The 17,843-nt window shown below is 37.9% G+C and overlaps 3 protein-coding genes and 1 long non-coding RNA gene across 4 annotated transcripts; 2 read left to right on the forward strand and 2 right to left on the reverse strand.

The window, feature by feature from the left end:
* Positions 1-2,096: 2,096 nt before the first annotated feature.
* Positions 2,097-3,428, reverse strand: LOC113337920. The gene is made up of 3 exons (XR_003354513.1): positions 3,401-3,428; positions 3,150-3,274; positions 2,097-2,187 (listed from the first exon to the last, which is right to left on the reverse strand). It is a non-coding gene; the product is annotated as an uncharacterized LOC113337920 (long non-coding RNA).
* Positions 3,429-7,643: 4,215 nt separating this feature from the next.
* LOC113337944 (F-box/kelch-repeat protein At3g23880-like) lies at positions 7,644-9,020 on the forward strand. The gene has a single exon (XM_026583477.1). The coding sequence runs from the start codon at positions 7,644-7,646 to the stop codon at positions 9,018-9,020; it is 1,377 nt and encodes a 458-aa protein (XP_026439262.1).
* A 2,831-nt stretch (positions 9,021-11,851) lies between these two features.
* On the reverse strand, positions 11,852-12,556 carry LOC113337945 (putative F-box protein At1g46840). The gene has a single exon (XM_026583478.1). The coding sequence runs from the start codon at positions 12,554-12,556 to the stop codon at positions 11,852-11,854; it is 705 nt and encodes a 234-aa protein (XP_026439263.1).
* A 1,985-nt stretch (positions 12,557-14,541) lies between these two features.
* Positions 14,542-17,317, forward strand: LOC113337946 (nuclear pore complex protein NUP98A-like). Its single transcript, XM_026583480.1, has one exon. The coding sequence runs from the start codon at positions 14,542-14,544 to the stop codon at positions 17,128-17,130; it is 2,589 nt and encodes an 862-aa protein (XP_026439265.1). The 3' UTR covers positions 17,131-17,317.
* Positions 17,318-17,843: the final 526 nt, after the last annotated feature.

Below are 17,843 nucleotides of genomic sequence, written 5' to 3' on the forward strand. Positions count from 1 at the left end.
GAATATTTTAAGACAAAGAAGATATTGAAGATTTCTGATTTGGGGTTCATAATCTTTGGTGTGCACAGTACTTGTTTCCGTATAAGAGGATCCAACTATAATCGATTTATCCTTGTGGTAGATTGGATTGATTAGTTGTGTAGATCGGCATCAATACAATTCTTTGTGATTAAAAGTATTGATTGCAAAATCTTAACAATTACCTTTGGTAGTTGAACATAAGATAGATCTAAGAACCTGGCGAAGGAGTTTATTGAGATAAACAGAAGAGACTTTGTCGAACTCATATCACTTGGTTGAAGAGAGTTGATACCATACAAATTTGTTGTTCCTTTACTGTTTGGAATACGAACCAAAGGAATTGTTCAAAGTACGTGACTTATTCATAGGTTGGAGGCGTGGGAATACAGACGGAACTAGGTGAACTATAGGTTTAGTTGCTTGGTCTCAACTATACGAAGTTGGTTTAATTTTGTGTAGCGGCTTAATCCTGACAGTATTCAATTCTGGACAAGGTCCCGGGGTTTTTCTGCATTTGCAGTTTCCTCGTTAACAAAATCTTGCTGTGTCATTTACTTTTATTTTCCGCATTATAATTGTTTTATTATAATTAAAGTAAATTACACAAACATTAATTCCTATTTACTTGATAAGCAATCCTATTGTGTTTGGTTAAGTCCGAACCTTTTTATCAAGTAAACATACTTCGTTGTTGTATTGTCTCGATCTCGTATCCATAGACGATCACACGAAGTGTGAACCGATTAGTTGCATTGTCTCGACTCAGTCCATAGACAATCACTTTTGGAGAAAGGACTTATAGATATGAAAAGTTTTAGCTTGAGGTATATTTGGGTACCCTCGCCTTTTCATATTTTATGCATAGTCAACAGGGATAAACCGATCTTTCATAAGACGTCGAATTTGACCCCGAGAATTGACCATCGGTTCACCACGAATTCTCCTTTTGTGAACAGTTTTCCTCCACCAAGATGCAGCTCCCCTTTTAGCTTGTAAGACACCAATTTTACTTGTTGAGACTCATGAATCTTCATGCACTCAAAGAAGTCTTCAATAGCAGCAACATAATCTAAAAACCCTTCGATGTCGATCGTCTCATCATATGTTGGTAAGTATAACTTCATCTTATATGAGGAATTAGTATCCACCCTGTCATTTGCTGTATTGAATTGATATCGCTCATCGCAAAAGAATTCAGGTCCCATCTCCTCATCTTCCATCTCAAACTGAGGTGTTCATCCATGAACTTTTGATTCATGTCCAAACCTAAGACGACGTTGCACCATGTTAGGATTGTCTTGGGTAGTATTAATTATGAATGTGTATCCTTCCAGTCATCTGCTTATGTATATGCTTATTCGGCATGGCATCTTCTCCATCTTCAAAATCCATGAAATTGTCAGGAGCAAAATCAAATTCAGAAAACCCATGAAAATCACGAGTATTTTTCTTTCCGTAAACCATTATTGTTTTGTTCGATCTAAGGAACTCTTAAAACAACAACACCCTTTTGATACCCAACACTAGTGGAAAACAGACATTCCGCGACCGCCAGGACACGTCATATATACGAGTTAAATGACCTGTTCTAGGGTTCTCTGAATGGGTCGTTTATAAAGCGTTTTTTAATTGCACGACCCTTATTGCGTGGGTCTTTGAACAGAGACCGTTTCTTACAGTAACTAGATGATGACCCGCTATACTGGTCGTAGATTTTAATTATAATATAAAAAATACAAATACAGATCAGCTGAAATGTCTGAATGGCTGAATCTGAATTAATCTTACTGGTATTTAAGTCAAACAGTCAAGTCAAGTCTAGTCAAGTCAAACTACAGTCAAGTCAAACTACAGTCAAACTGAAATTCAAATGCAACCTCAAATTTAAATGAAATTCAAATACAACTCATAACTGAAATTCAAGTGCAACTTCAAATTTAATTGAGAATTTTAACATCCATTCCATTAGGTGTAAAACTACACAAAAAAATGAAATACTGAGTTCAGAGAATACATGTCCAAGATTGCTAAGTTCTGACAACAATATGCTAAACTAATAGACAACTGATAAAAAAAATGATATTTCAGCTCCTCCTATGACAATACTTCACAAATGATATCAAGCAGAGCATCAATGTGTTGTGTCCTTGGTTCACATGCGACTTCCTGCAAAGCAAATCAACAACAGTACAATAACTTCGTTCAGTTCATAATACACGGTAGAACAAAATAAATTACTAGATATAGGTCATGTACAATAGTGTGAGGTAATTAGATAGAATTCTAGCAATGGGTAGTAGCTTGAAGCACATGTGTGAGGTAATTTGACATATAAATCATGTAGATAACAGTTATTGGCTCATTAATTGCATGGATCAAACCATAACATTTCCATTAAACCAGACTAATCAAGACCACAACTATAATTCACATTATTTGAACAACTTATACAATCCAAGCAAAACTCATTGTAATATACAATCATAAACTTAGCTTACTTTCCAATCCACCCATAGCTGCAATCTCATTTCAATCATCACCAACAACCTCATTTTCCCTGAACTACTGCGTACCACCAGATTCAATAACCTCATCATTAAGAGTGCTAAAAACATGTTTCTTGCATCATTTGCATACATACAAATTCTCTGTGATCAACCATAACCATAACCTAATCTAGGTCATGTGTGAGGTAAATTTGACAAATCAATCCTTAGTTGTAGGTACTCTAGAAGGGCACATCACATATGTAACTTAACAACTAAGAATCTTAGCTGGGGGGAAGATGACTATAACTACGATGGAAGAAGATTGCAACAAAACAGAAGTTTCAGGGAAATCGAAGGCAGATACAGGGGAAGAAGAAGATACTTGCACAAGCTAAACTATAAATCATAAGAAATTAAAAATCAGAATGCATCAGACTGTTCATTAACGATATCCAAGATTATGCGTAAGAAATTAGAAATCATCAACAACCAACAAGTTAGATATAGTGGAATATATACAAGATTCAGCATGCTATCTGACGCAAATAAGTACCTAATTGTCAAGGTTTTGACTATAATATGCCTTTAAGATGTGTTGTCTTAAATGTAATTGAAGACATATGCACGATAAAGTGTTACCTCTAAGTTATCACCAAGCTTAACTTCCTTAGGATCAGTTGCTACCAATGCTGCTTAAGATTTATGGCATCGTGCAAATCATGGGTTGCCTGCCAGAATTTGTAAAAGTCACTGCAAGTGTTGATCTGCGATATTTTGTAAATATTACCAATGTCAGGAAATCATAGTATACAGAACAACTAATGGATTTGCAATCTTGATTGGTAAAACATCAGCTCGTTTAGAACATTTTTCAAGGCAAACTAACTCACAATTGGATCAGGAGCATTCACTTGCTCGCACTACAGGAGACTGGTTCATGCCAACAGATGCTGTGACGGTTGCATGATCATGGAAGTATTGCGCCTCTAGCTACAGCAGAACAAAAGTACATGTATATCAGATAATAACTAAGATTTTGCACTTGTAAATATTTTTAAGAAATTAACTTGGTACCTTGCCAGAGTTGTAGTTGGGCATCTTAAATGAAGCAATTCTCCAAGCATGTCAGGTTTGTCAAAATCTGCCAGACTGACGATAAACATAGATATCATGATTAAAAACTATAAATCATGCAGGAAAATAAACATTGAAAGTTTAAGACGGTAGTGCACATTATAAAGGTAAGTGACCCACATTTGATTCTATGTCAACTTTGACATCCATGACTGCATTCTTGTACTTGTATTGCGCTGCAACATCACCTGCAGAGAGCCCTCCCTTCTTAACCGCATTTGACGAAAGAGCATGAAAAGAATGCACTAAGTCTTAAACCATTCAATAGACATTATCTGAGGTGTGAATATAAGACATCTAAAACTCTAGAAATGACAAATAACCAAACAAAGTGCAGGTTCAATGGGAGTCATCGTGCCCAGATGCTACATGAATACCACCGTACAATGCCGCAAAGAAATCATCAAACATTTGCTTAATACTAAAGTATCAAAGATATATGAGAACGGTGAGTATAAACCCAATGGCCAGAAAAGGAAAGAAGTACAAGGGAATATGATATACGTAAGTGTTCCACATCAGCTGGATATGTAGTTCGGAACTTACCGTGGATTATAATAGAATACAAAAATACACTGTTGGCATATGTGCATAAATCCCACATACATTAATTTTAGTTTTTGATACTCATCTCAAGGAACCATATGCATTTTCCACACCTACGCTTCCCAGTTGCAAGCTTCAAGGACTAACAAACAACACTAGTTTCCAATTATGTTGGCATCCTAAGCCTATTCGCCACAGGGATGACTTAACGAAATCATCAATAATAAGAATTAATATCAAAATCATGAATATGTATATTAGAAGAAATATTTAGACCCATTATTCTCGATGGAGACTAAGCAGAAGAAAAAACAAATACAAAGCAGATTAAAACCTAACTTAATTATATATCCTTACTATGTAAGAATTATACCTCCTAAATGTACCACCACCAAGATAAAAAACAAGGATGTTCTTTTCTCTGGTCTTTTTGTCCAAACCATAAGCGATAGCTGCTGCGGTTAGCTCGTTGATGATTCTTGCTACATTTAATCCAGCAATCGCACTAGCATCCTTGGTAGTGAGCATCATTGAAGTATGTTGTAGAACACTAAAGACAACAACCAATCAGCCACATTTAAAAAATACACAAAACAAATTGCAAATTCTTCCAAAGTCACATAATAAATCGTGGAATCAAACATGAATTGATTTGATTTGGTTCTCAATCTTATTAGGAGCAGTACTGACAACATCCTTAACCTTCTTTCTAAAGAATGCTTCAGCTGTTTCCTTCATCTTGGTCAGAATCATAGCACTAATATCCTTAGGACTGAAAACCTTAGTCTCCTCATCCTTAAGTTAAACCTCAACATATGGCTTTCCTTCTTGACAATCTTGTATGGTAAGAGTTTCATATCTCTCTGCACCTCTTTATCATCAGACCTACACAAAACCAAAATCACTCATAAATCACAAATCCAGACAAATCTCCACTACCAATTACAAAAAAAATCTAAATCTAATCCAAATCTAACCATTTTTTGACTTACTTTCTTCCAGTAAGTCTCTTGATATCGAAGACAGTTCTCATTACAATTCCATCAAATCAACAAACACCAAATCAAAGTAAAAAAAAAAAACTGAACTGATAAGCAGTGCAACTGAAAGACTTCTGCTTCATCACCACCACCACACCATCATCATCAGGAATCATTATAGGAACCAGTTGAAATAAACCACAACCCTAATCAGAAAAATAACACTTCAATCGAAACTATTACCAGGAAAATCAAGAGCTTGGAAATTCATACTAACCCTAATATTAAAAATTAAATATCTGAAATTGAAGATGATGAAGAAGATTGAGTCATAGATAATTACCCAATGAATCGCAAGAATTATTTCATCATTGACAACGCAGATCATCGATGAATCGATTATTAGCTTGAGGGTATTGACTTTTGTTTCACCTTCCGGATCTGGATCGAGAAGAAAAAATCGATGAAACAGATTCTTTGAAGAAGAAGAAGGTGATGGAGGTCGATCGAGAGCAAATGTTTAAACTTACAGAGAAAAAAAAACAAAACAAGAGAAAGAAGGATGGAGATGAATTCGGTGTGAGCTAGTGAAGAGGTATGAGAGAGAGAATAAAGAAGATAATAAAAGATAAAGAGATAGAGATGAGTACATACACATCGATAAAAACGAAGAAAGGATTGTTATAATCCAGCCGTTCTTTTCAGTCTACCATATCGTGACCAATCAAATTGTGGGGCCCAAAATCGATCACCAGATCTGAACCGGAGGCTGAGGGTCGTTGAATTGGTAGTTTTATGATGGCAAGATAGTAAATAATTTTTTTAATTGAGAGACGGCTTATTATATACCCGAAATTTCTCCGTGATTTTACCGAATCAGAGACGGCTATTTATGGTCAACATGTCGGCTACGGTCAACGAGGGTCTCTGATGTGGGTCAAAGATACCCCATTTTCCACTAGTGCAGGTTTGTCTATAGCTTCATACATATTAGCTTGCAGTCTTGGACCTACTCTCGAAGTCCAACGGTTTTTGATTCCATAACGATTACAACTGTCAAAGCCTTTAGAGTTGAATCTTTGCTGGTTCATATTCTGCAAACGACCATAAGGTCGCCAATCTCCTTGACGATTATTCTCAGCATGGTCAGATTTAACTAGCTTTAAATTTTTCATTGACTCTTGTAGATGTTTCAGAACTTTTGTGTGAGATATCAATGTTTCCCCTATACCAGCAATGATGTTGTCTTGCGCTTCAATCGTCAACATCATCGGGTCTTTGCCCCCATTCTTCTCACCAACGTTTTCATCATTATTCCCATCGGTAGTCATTTTGATCGAGTAATCTCTCTCAATGACTTTCATTTCGAACTGTGGCACCTGCTATGGCATGCAGAATCAAATAAAAATAGTAACATAAATAAGGGAGAATCCACTCCTAAAACATTAAAGAACAACTCTAATCCAAGAGTAAACACTTATAGTGACATATTATCGATAAACAAGACAAGATAATAAATCAATGATAAGGTTGATTACCGAAAGAACTTACTTGAATAAATAATCAGATTCGATAACATGAGCTAATCCAAGCTGATTACAATGATAAACCAAATGGCTATTTATAGCCATGGAACTGACCTGAACTGTAGTCTATCCTACCAACTTAAACTCCTAGGTATCCTGCCGATAACAATACTATCACTTATCTTATTTGACTCTTGCAACTAACTAACAAATTCAAAGTAAATCCTAAGTATACAGATTAAAAGAGTAAAGACTAAGCAATGGACCTTCACTTGACTAACAAGACTCGCATAATAAAAGGGCTTCAAATATGTCCCGTATCGGACAACTGCTGGATGGCCTCAAATTTGGTAATGATCATAAATTATGTTTGTGACCCTAATTAAACAAGCCTAACCTCGAATTGTACTGGCATGTCGAAACTTTTTTAAATTGGAGTTGGTTTGACAATTACAGGATTCGAACCCCTATCTAAATTGTTGGAGGAAGTATAAAAATTAACCTAATTAAACAAGTCTAACCTCGAATTGTACTGGCATGTCGAAACTTTTTTAAATTGGAGTTGGTTTGACAATTACAGGATTCCAACCCTATCTAAATTGTTGGAGGAAGTATAAAAATTATCAGACCAATCGATGGTTCTTACCGGGGAAAAAAAGTTTAACTCGCCGACTAAGAGTAGTGTTCAAACCCACCGGTATAACACAGTCCCTCGTATAGATCGTCCACCTCTTTTTCATTTCCCTGCTTTTACTCTTTCCACAGACGAAAACCCCATTTTCCATCACACCATTTCTTGAACCCTAACAAGAAAACCTCAATTTTCCATCGCACATTTCTTGAACCCTAACAAGAAAACCCCAATTTTCCATCGCCACATTTCTTGAACCCTAACAAGAAAATCCCTTTCTGTGTGTTCTCTTACCGTAAAAATCAAAGAAGGTTTCATGGATTGCTCCAGCCGTCTACCACCGGAGATCACATTGGAAATTTTAAGCAGAGTTCCAAGTGAAACGATCCTTGACTGTAAAGCGGTATGCAGAATTTGGAGAAATCTTCTTCGTCCTGTATCATTCTCTAAAATTCACTTCCATCATCATCACAATCACGACGATGATTCTGGTAAGTTGAGTTTTCTTGCTTCAACTAGTAAGAAAAATACGGATTCTGATAACCTAGAGTTCAAATATTTTGAATATAACAAGAATCATGACTCAGAAACGTCTATTGAAAGAATTAAAAGGGTTAATTTCAAACCCCCATTTAGTGATGCTAAGATTGTTGCTTCTTCTAATGGTCTGCTGTGTCTTACTGGAACCCCATCTGTTTGTATTTGTAATCCCATTACTAGAGAACACATCATGCTTCCTGAAATCAAGACACAGTATTGTGATAGTCATCAGAATTGTATGTGGACTAATGGGTTTGGTTACCTTTCTTCAACAAATGAGTACAAAGTTGTAGCAATACATGCTTCCTCGCAGCCCGTATTTGTAGAAGTGCAGATATACACATTAGGCAGTCGCAACGGATGGAGAAACCTTGGAAGATTCAATATGGACCTCTGCCAATTAATTAATGCGTTTTTACCACAAGGTATCTTTGCCAATGGAGCTCTTTATTGGATTGCCGGTGATTTAGATATGATCGTTACCTTCGATTTGGCCGAGGAAAAGTTTTGTGAAAATCTGTCACCACCTCCTTCGCCACCAAATGGTACTTGGATTTGGAACGGAATAAGAGTTTTGGATGGGTGTTTGTATATAGCTGTTTGGAAAATTGTTGAAGAAGATGGAGGAGATGAGGGAGAATGGTTTGACATATGGCTATTGAAAAAGAAGAACAATAATGATGGCTTGAAAGAGCGCGAGGGATATCAATCATTGGGTTGGACTAAAGAGTTTAGACTTGTAGAAGACAGATTAGTAGCTGTTACAAAGAGTGGTGGTGTTATAACTCACGTTACTTACCGTGTGAACTGTTTCAATATTTACGACCTAAAATCTTCTACACCTAAGAGGTTTGGGGATCTTAAGGAATGTTTTGTTCATGAAATATTTCCTCACAAGAACACCTTAGTTTCGTTGAAAGAATTAGGGGAAGAAGATACAAAGATAATGGAGCCGATTGAAATTGAGAAGACAGGAAGACGGGATTTGCCTTTGGAGCAGCCGAAAGAGGTTGAGGCCCTGGATGCGTTACTTTCATTGAAAGAAATACGGGTAAAGGATAAGGAGATTATGGAGTCGATTCAAATTGAGGAGACAGAAAGCCATGGTTCGCCTTCGGAGAAGCCAGAAGAAGATGAGGCCAGGGATACCTAGTTATAAACTGGTAATCTTCTTTGACTTTCATTTTGAATTTGGATAACTAGTAACCTTTGTGTGAACCTAAATGCTATTAATATTGGCTTTTTGAGTGATATTATGCAGACTACTATTGTCCCGTCTTTATATTATCTATCCAACATTATGAGAGTGTTTAATCTTTCTTACGTTAAGCTAGATGGCTTTGTTATCTTTGCAGTTTGTTAGTGACATGACCTTATCTGCATGGCAGAGTGATGTGTACTTTGGTTACTTTGTTTATGCCAGGGAGTCGAGTAAGTAAATGTAGGTAGGCACAATTGCAGAAAGTGAGAGCTTTCCAGTAGTATGAGGAAGTATATTCGACTATGTTCATCTTACCACTTTAACAGTTAACTTTATCTGATAATAATTAAGGAATTCATTTATAGTTGTTTATAATCATGTCTAGTGTTTTGATACTGCAACAACGGATGGCAGTTTGAATAGGTAACTGCACTGAAAAGTTTGTCTTCATTCATCAGTAAACATCTTAGAACGATAGAGTCAGCTAGGCAAAGTTATCCGTGATGACTAATACTCCCTCCGTTACTTTTTAATAGGCCAGTTTCTATAAATAAATATTTCAAAAAAATAGGCCAGTTTCCTAATTGGGAAAGTCACATGTTACTTTAATTTCCTGGGACCATTTTTCTTTTAACTTCTTTTGTGATAAGTGTTATGTGGACTATTTCACTTATTTCTTTGGCTGACAAGTGTCATGGGGACCATTTCACTTCACTTCTTTTATTGACAAGTGTCTAGAGGACCACTTTTAATAATTAGTTCTCTTAATTTCCTTAATTTTCTCAAAAAAGAAACTGGCCTATTAAAAAGTAACGGAGGGAGTATCAATTAGCAATGTAGGGACTACTACCATGATTCAGAACAGTTTTACAAACTATTAGCGAAGGTACCTCCTTACACACATTATGCCTACTTGGGCTAATTGCTCCCTGCACTTGCAGCCAAAAGCTTAATTCCCATGGTTCTTTTGCTAATCCGTTGTATTTTCTGTTCAAGTTATTTGGCTTCTATTGGTTTGACTCCCTTGATAAAACTGGATTTAAAATAACAGCTCTGGAATTGAAGTTAATCACTGATAAATTGGCTTAAAACGTCCCTAACATGCTGATATGACTTATGAGGATGATAGATTTTTTGATTTCATTGTCTTTTAGAATTAGTTCCCTGAGGTTGTGTCAGAATGTAGGTGCATTAAATAATCCATGAAAAGTTTGTTGAAACATTTAAGTTTGAGATGTTTAGGCTCCAGCTATTTCAGAAGGCTTCAACCGTATGTTAATCAAAGAAGCAGGTTTATTCGTAGAACAATTTTCCAGGACAGGTTGCATTTTGCAACATTTAAAAGTTATAGCGTTAAACAATCATGGAACAAAATTATGTCAGAGGTCAATGTGGCCTTGTACCTCTATTCAGGCTCACATAAGGTTTAAATATTTCTGACTTTATATTCTTGCAGTATATTGGTTATTTCTCAGAGAATGCACTGAATTGTCGGTCTGCCAAAATGGTACTGCAAACAAGAAAGAAAACAAATCTTGAAAGATCTTGAACAAAGAAATGACCCAACTACGGGAAGATGTTTCAACCATATATAATTTGAAGAAGCATGTTAATTTATCTCTAAATACTTTAGGCTGGACAGATTGCAGTAATTTAGATTTTACCTTCATTTTTTTTATTCCTCATTTTAGAACTTCCTCTTGAGTTACACATATTTACATCTATCCAACCGAATAAACTTGAGTTGATGCTTAATGGGATCTTTCTCCTTTTCCTATAAATTTACCATGTTGCCCAATTCATTGTTGCATTTGATTTCCAAGTACTTTTTTATTATTTTTACATAATACTCACATAGTCATGGGTCCAAGATTGATACTGTCCTCATATGTTATTCATCGGATCAGCCTAAAGCAGCTGACAAGTTGGGAGCATTATGGATGTATCATGATGTGTTTAACTTGATATATGAAGTATATAACATGCAACATTTCTTTTGTAGGTACCTAATAACCTCACGCATTACTTACTACAACAACCAATAATCTTTCTCAACACGCTTGCTGTCTTTGTTTTGGTGGTTGCCAAGTTTCCAAACATGCACACGGTCTGTATCTTTGGATCAATGGAGAAAAGTAAGTATGCGTAGACACTTTGGTTTTTCTTCTGTAAAAGCCCTGTGATGATTTTTTTTGTTTGTTATTGGAGTGTACAACAGTCTAGTTAGATAAAAAATTCAGATTGCTACAGCGAGGTACCTGCGCAATCTTTTTTGTTAACTTGATAGGAGATTGTGAATGACAGACAGCTCACTAGTTGAAGACATGATAGGAATATACCTGCGCAATTTTTCTGAGCCTCAACTCAGGGATGTATCTACACTAGAGAAGAGATATGCACAGAGATTATTTGGTATCTCTCGTCCAACCACTTATTAACTAGTAACTGTAAATGAAGCAGTCAGAAACATGCTTTTCCTACAGACTAGAGTAGGATAACGTCAATCTCTGACATACAAGCTGCAAATAGAATGGTTCACCTATTTGCTTTTCCCGCATCATCAAAGCTTGCGTACATGATTCATGAAAACAAACCAAATCTCATTCTACACCTAGAAATCCTTTCAAAAAACAGAACAGAGCAAATCTCTGAGCACCAAATACCCAACAAATACAAAGTATTTGATGGCCTATTTTTTTGAATCATAAGAAAAACTTTATGTCATGACCTAAATGCTGAAATCAAAAACTAAAAGGAGATCAAAAACTAAAACTTACGATGTGTTATTTGGTTGAGCTCGTGTCTGGTGCCTTCATTGATGGCCTATGACTCCTTTGAAGGGCTAAAAGACTTTCAACATATGTTGTAAACATGTGAAAGGGATGACCAATATAGGCACCTAACAAGGATATGGGACTTCCATCTCCAGTAATTTTAATTCTGCTGAAAGTCTTGTTTTCCCTATTGTAACAGTGAACCCAGACAGGCGGTTCATAATAACCCCCATAGCATTCTAAGATCAAGTACTCTGTCCCGCCAACGACTTGAAACCGAATATTTGAATTGCTCCTGTCAAGAGGTAATGTAATAATCTCTTTAGTCCATTTGATGTTACTAGTATTTCTAGTACTGATGTTTTTGTCACATTCATCATCAAGTATCCACAGGTTGACATTGTGATCACCTGTGTTCTTTTTTATAGCTAGATGCCCATCCAGCTCCATAAGATAGAAAGACACACGGGAGCTAATGAAATCAAGGCCAGACTCGCGGTAGCTAAGGAAATCAAGGTTTGATATAATTCTGTACTCCTCCCTCCCAACATCAAATGCCACTAGTATGGTAGCAGAATTCTCGTAATCCATCCAATATATGGAACCATTCACACAAACAGAACCATGTTTTTCTTTATAGTACTTACCTGACGGTGGTACCTTATCAATCCTTCTCCAAGCAGTGTCTTTGCCTAGAGTCAAGATCTCGCACATTATGTAACATCTAAAGCTGCACAAGACCCGGTCTGGAACCGATGTACCGGTCCGGAACTGGAAAAACCGGACTCGTACCGAACCGGAACCGGAGCAACCGGAACAGGGACTGGGAATAGGATATGAGAACCGGTGTATAGCGGGACAGGTACTGGTTCTGCTATGATTCCCGGCCACCCCGGTACCCATAGAACCGATCAATTTACACCCTTGATAAAATTTGTAGATTTTAATCTGGGCTGTTGATTTTAGGTTAAGGCTAACTACCTCTTTCACTCGCTTCATCTCATTTTCTGCTCTCTTCTTTTTTTCCTGTACCACCACCTTCATCTTCTCCACAGAAACGGATACCACCGAGTAAACCAGCAATCAAACGTCAATATTCCCATCACCGAGTCCACCACCTTCATCTCTTTCGATACCGGCTGTATTACTAAATGGTTCATTAACTTCTTAGATTTCTTCATCATTTTTTTCTTCCTCTTCTTTTATTTATTTATTCTCCTTCTTTTACACGTAAGTCATTTAGTTTTAGGTAATTCAGTTATAAATTTATTTAGGGTTTTGGTTAGTTGTATGTTTGATTTGTAATAAATTGACTCATGGGTTGTATAGATTGATTTAGGGTTTTGGAAATGGGAACTAGGGTTTGTATCGGAATCTGAAATTGAAGAAAGGGTTCTGTTGATTGAAGAGATGAATTGATTCCGTGAAGGGTATTAGGTTGATTCAAGAATAAGGTTGATGTTTCTGGGAGTTGACTGATAATGGTGGAGTTGGTGTTGAAGTGAATCAAGCACAGAGAAAGGAAGAATTGATCTGGGTTTAGAATGTTGAGTTGGGTACTCTCTAATTTGTGTTAATAAAAAATCCTTGTGATTTTTATTGCAGATTGTTTGATGTTCTCTATTTTTACTTGTTTAATTTGTAATCTATGCAATCAATTGTCTGTGAAGCGAGTTTCTGCACACAACCTGTTTATGTTAATGCCTCAAACAAAATTTGGGTGTTGTGTGATGTTGGTATCACTCAATTTCTACTTTCAGTGTCATTGATTATGTTTTGCAACAAATATTGAAGGAAAAAACCCGGTACCGGTCAGTACCGGACTGGTCTTATAGGTACAGGTACAACCCCAGGTACATGTACAGGTACAAGTCCTCATAATGAAGACCCGGTCAACTCCAGGTACAGGTATCGGATTCATAAGAAACCCGGACTGTACCGTCCCATGTGCAGCCCTAGTAACATCCCTCGTACACCGGGCGGTGTTCGTCTAATAATGTGTATTCCCCACACCCTTCAAAATTTTGAAGTAACCATCCAGATATTCTCCATATACATATCACTTTGTATTCCTTCGTTATAGGATCAAATCCAAATTCGTAAGTACGAGTCACATGTAATTCCGATAAGTCATACACATTTGAAACGCACAAGGGGTTTCAATGGGAGTCTGCTTAGTATCTCGCACAATATTTGATCATTGTAGCTATAGCCAGTATCCTGCATCTTCATCGTGGTCATCCTCGGCGAAAAAAATCCTCCGAAGTAATAAGAAAAAAATCCACCAAAGTGAAAACTAAATAAGACTAAGCCAGGTTCCCGAGTTGGTCCGGAATTGAGTTTCCGTTCCCGAGTTGGTTCTTTATTTCCCGAGTTTCCGAGGACGATATATATGTGGAATTTTGGAATACCAAGTAAATAAGCTGGCGGTGGCCTGAAAGCGACAGTAGTAATATTATTATTTCCTTTTTCTTTTTTTAAACTTTGGTTTGTATTTAGATAGCGTAGGTTTACCGGTTAGCTTTAGATTTAAGCAGTTACCGCGTAGCTTTTTATTTAAGCAGACTCGGTAAAATCTTTCTCTATAAATAGAGGATGGTCGACTGAAGGATATCTATCACAAAATTTCTCCATCTTCTTTTCCTTTTGTGTTGTTGATTCAGAATCTGGTGTAGGTTGAAGAATCAGAATCAGAGATAATGTTCAATTCTGCACCTCTGTTTGGTACACAGCAGCCGTCAGTTTTCGGGCAAAACAACAATGGTTTTGCTCCTAAACCTTTTGGCACTCCTACAACTCCGTTTGGTACTCAGGCAGCGGGGTCTATGTTTAGCTGCACTTGGACGGGTAATTTCGGAGGAGGAACTCAGGCTTTTTCTTCACCGGTGTTTGGAAATACAGCATCAGCCCCGGTAAGTTCCTTTGGCACTTCAACTCCAGCTTTCGGTACATCCTCCTTCGCCGGAACTTCTATATTTGGGCAGAAGCCTGCTTCGACATTCGGAGTCAATGCAAACACTCCGACTTTCGGTACTAATACAACTACACCGGGCTTTGGGACTCAACCAAATACAGGGTTCGGGTCCCAACCGACTACAGGCTTCGGGTCTCAACCAAATTCTGGATTTGGAAACAACCCTTCAACTCCAGCTCCCTTTGGATCCCAAAGTTCTTCTATTAGTATGCAGACTACAATACCCTCTACATTTGGAACTCCAGGTGCCTTTGGGCAGCCAGGTTTCGGTCAACAACAAAAAAGTGGTGGAAGCAGAGCAGTGGCTTACGCTCCTACAGAATTAGATGATATTTTACCGAATACTACCCTGAGTGCTACAACTTCAAAAGGTAAATTTCAATCGATATCATTTATGCCTGTTCATGCAGAGAAAAGTCATGAAGAACTGAGGTGGGAGGATTACCAGTTGGGTGATAAAGGTGGTCCGAAGGCTTTTGGGACTCCACAATCGAACCCTTTTGGAATTGGGACTACACAGACAAATCTGTTTACCTCTACGACGACAACTCCCAATGCATTTGGTCTTCAGAAAACAACTAGCTTTCCTTCACACACTTCTCCTTTCAACACTTCAGGGACGGCTGGATCAACACCATCAAACCCTTTTGCGACAGGTACATCATTAACATCAACAAATGCATTTAATCAACCAAGTACTACTGCATTCACTCCATATAATTTTGGAACTACTCCTGGCACTACTCCTTCAACTGCAACCTCGACTTTTAACTCAACACCCGTAACACCCAACCCCAACCCCTTCAGTATAACACCCACATTCCCACAGACAAATAATGCGCCTTTTAATTCAACACCCGCAGCACCCAACCCCTTTACATTCCAACAGCCAAATAGTGGTATGGGTCAATTTTCTAGTTCAGTGTTTCCACCAGTAAGCACCACATGTGCTCCGCTAACAAACACGGTTGGTACACAAAACTCTGGCTTCTGGAACAATTCAACGCCGTCTCTGCTATTCAACACTGTTGGTGCACAAAATTCTGGCTTCGTGAACAATTCAACGCCGTCTCCGCTATCGAACACTCTTGGTACACAAAATTCTGGCTTCGTGAATCCTTTCAACTCAAGGACATCTCCGCCTTCCTGGAGCCCATTTGGTGGCCAAACTAACCCATCACTACAGACTCAGCCAGCTTTTACCTTTTCTAGCAATGTATCAGCCAGTATTGGAGTTGCACCAAGTGTTTTTACACCAAATAGTTTTGGCCAGAACACATTTCCTCAACCGTCAACCGGCAACCTAGGTAATACAGTGGCTACACAACCATCTGGTGTTACAATGAATCCTTTTGGAACACTTCCTGCAATGCCTCAATTATCAATTGGACATACAAGAGCTGCACCATCAATTCAATATGGAATATCTAAGATGCCTGTCGTCGGTAAAGCCCCACCTGTCCGAGTTTCTCCCTTGTTGATGACTTCTAGACATTTGTCTCAGAACAGGATTAGGTTACCTGCTAGGAGATCATCTTATCCTAACAACAATAGCGCAAGGGTGCCATTTTTCAGTGATGATGAGGAAGCTCCTAGCACACCAAAAGCAGATGCGCTTTTTATTCCAAGGGAGAATCCAAGAGCTCTTGTTATACGTCCCCTTGAACATTGGACCTCAAGAGTCTCTGCAGAAAAATCCAAGGATACCAGCAATACTCCTCAGCACGAGAATGGTAAACTTTCTGAAAAAGATTCAGGTTCAAGTTTGAATGGCTCTATCAATCATGAAAAACATAAGAGTAATCCATCATTGGCAGAAAATGGCCACAAGGAGCGGACAAATACTGAGGCAGATATTGAGGCGCTGATGCCGATACTCTGCTGCTCTGACTACTACACCGAGCCTCGGATTCAAGAATTAGCAGCCAAGGAGAGAGCAGAGCCAGGGTTCTGCGGTAGGGTGAAGGACTTCATTGTGGGAAGGATTGGGTTTGGTAGCATCAAGTTTGCAGGAGAGACTGATGTGCGGAAGCTTGACCTGGAGTCCCTGGTACAATTCAACAACCGGGAGGTGATAGTTTACCTGGATGACAGTAAGAAGCCTCCAGTTGGACAAGGACTGAACAAGGCTGCAGTGGTGACACTCCTCAACATTAAGTGCTTTGATAATAAAACTGGACAGCAATGCATGGAGGGGGTTAAGGTTGAAAAGTACAAGGAGATGCTGATACAGAAGGCTCTCGACCAGGGTGCTGAGTTTGTTTCTTATGATCCCATCAATGGAGAGTGGAAGTTCAGGGTGAACCACTTTTAGTCAGTACATGTATAAGTGGTGTTCTTTTACATTTATTTATTTATTCTGAGAAGAGTGCATGTATGAATCCGTCTAGGTTCTTGATACTCTTCTCTGCTTGTAGAGTAGTACTAGTTTGTTTTCCTTTTTAATTTTCCAGTGTTCGTAAAATGTTATCTCAGTACTACTGTTGATGAATGAAGTACAGTTGGTGTCAATACAAATTTCAGGACCTAATTCTCTCACTCCTCTCACTCTTAGTCTAAGCTACAAATTCAGTCTTATATGAAGCTCAAAATTGGATGAATTTCATCAAAACGCTTGGTAATCAGTCTCACTTAGGTAAATGATTGTGATTTCTGAGATTTCATCTTCATAAACAGTAAGAATCTACTCCTCAGTTCTTGAAAATGATTGGTTGGTTCTGTTTCTACGCCTATAAGTTCCAAGAATTTCATGATGGGAGTTCTTGGTTGGCACTATTCTTGGGGTATTGAGAACTCACATTGTTCAGGACATGTGTCAAAGTGCCAGGAAAGTACTTGTAACTCAAGGTAAACAGTTAAGACTGGTGAGTCTGAATTATTTAGTGACCTGCTATATTAGTGTAGGAGTGTGATCACTCTAGCTATTAGATAACTGTTTCGCCTTAATAATTGTTGTAAAAGATTTTTCCATTTTCTAATGTTGGAACATTGGTTTAGTTGCTAATGAGTTGGTTTGTAATATGTTTG

Source organism: Papaver somniferum, unplaced genomic scaffold, assembly GCF_003573695.1.
Source record: "Papaver somniferum cultivar HN1 unplaced genomic scaffold, ASM357369v1 unplaced-scaffold_18, whole genome shotgun sequence".
NCBI classification, from domain to species: Eukaryota; Viridiplantae; Streptophyta; class Magnoliopsida; order Ranunculales; family Papaveraceae; genus Papaver; species Papaver somniferum.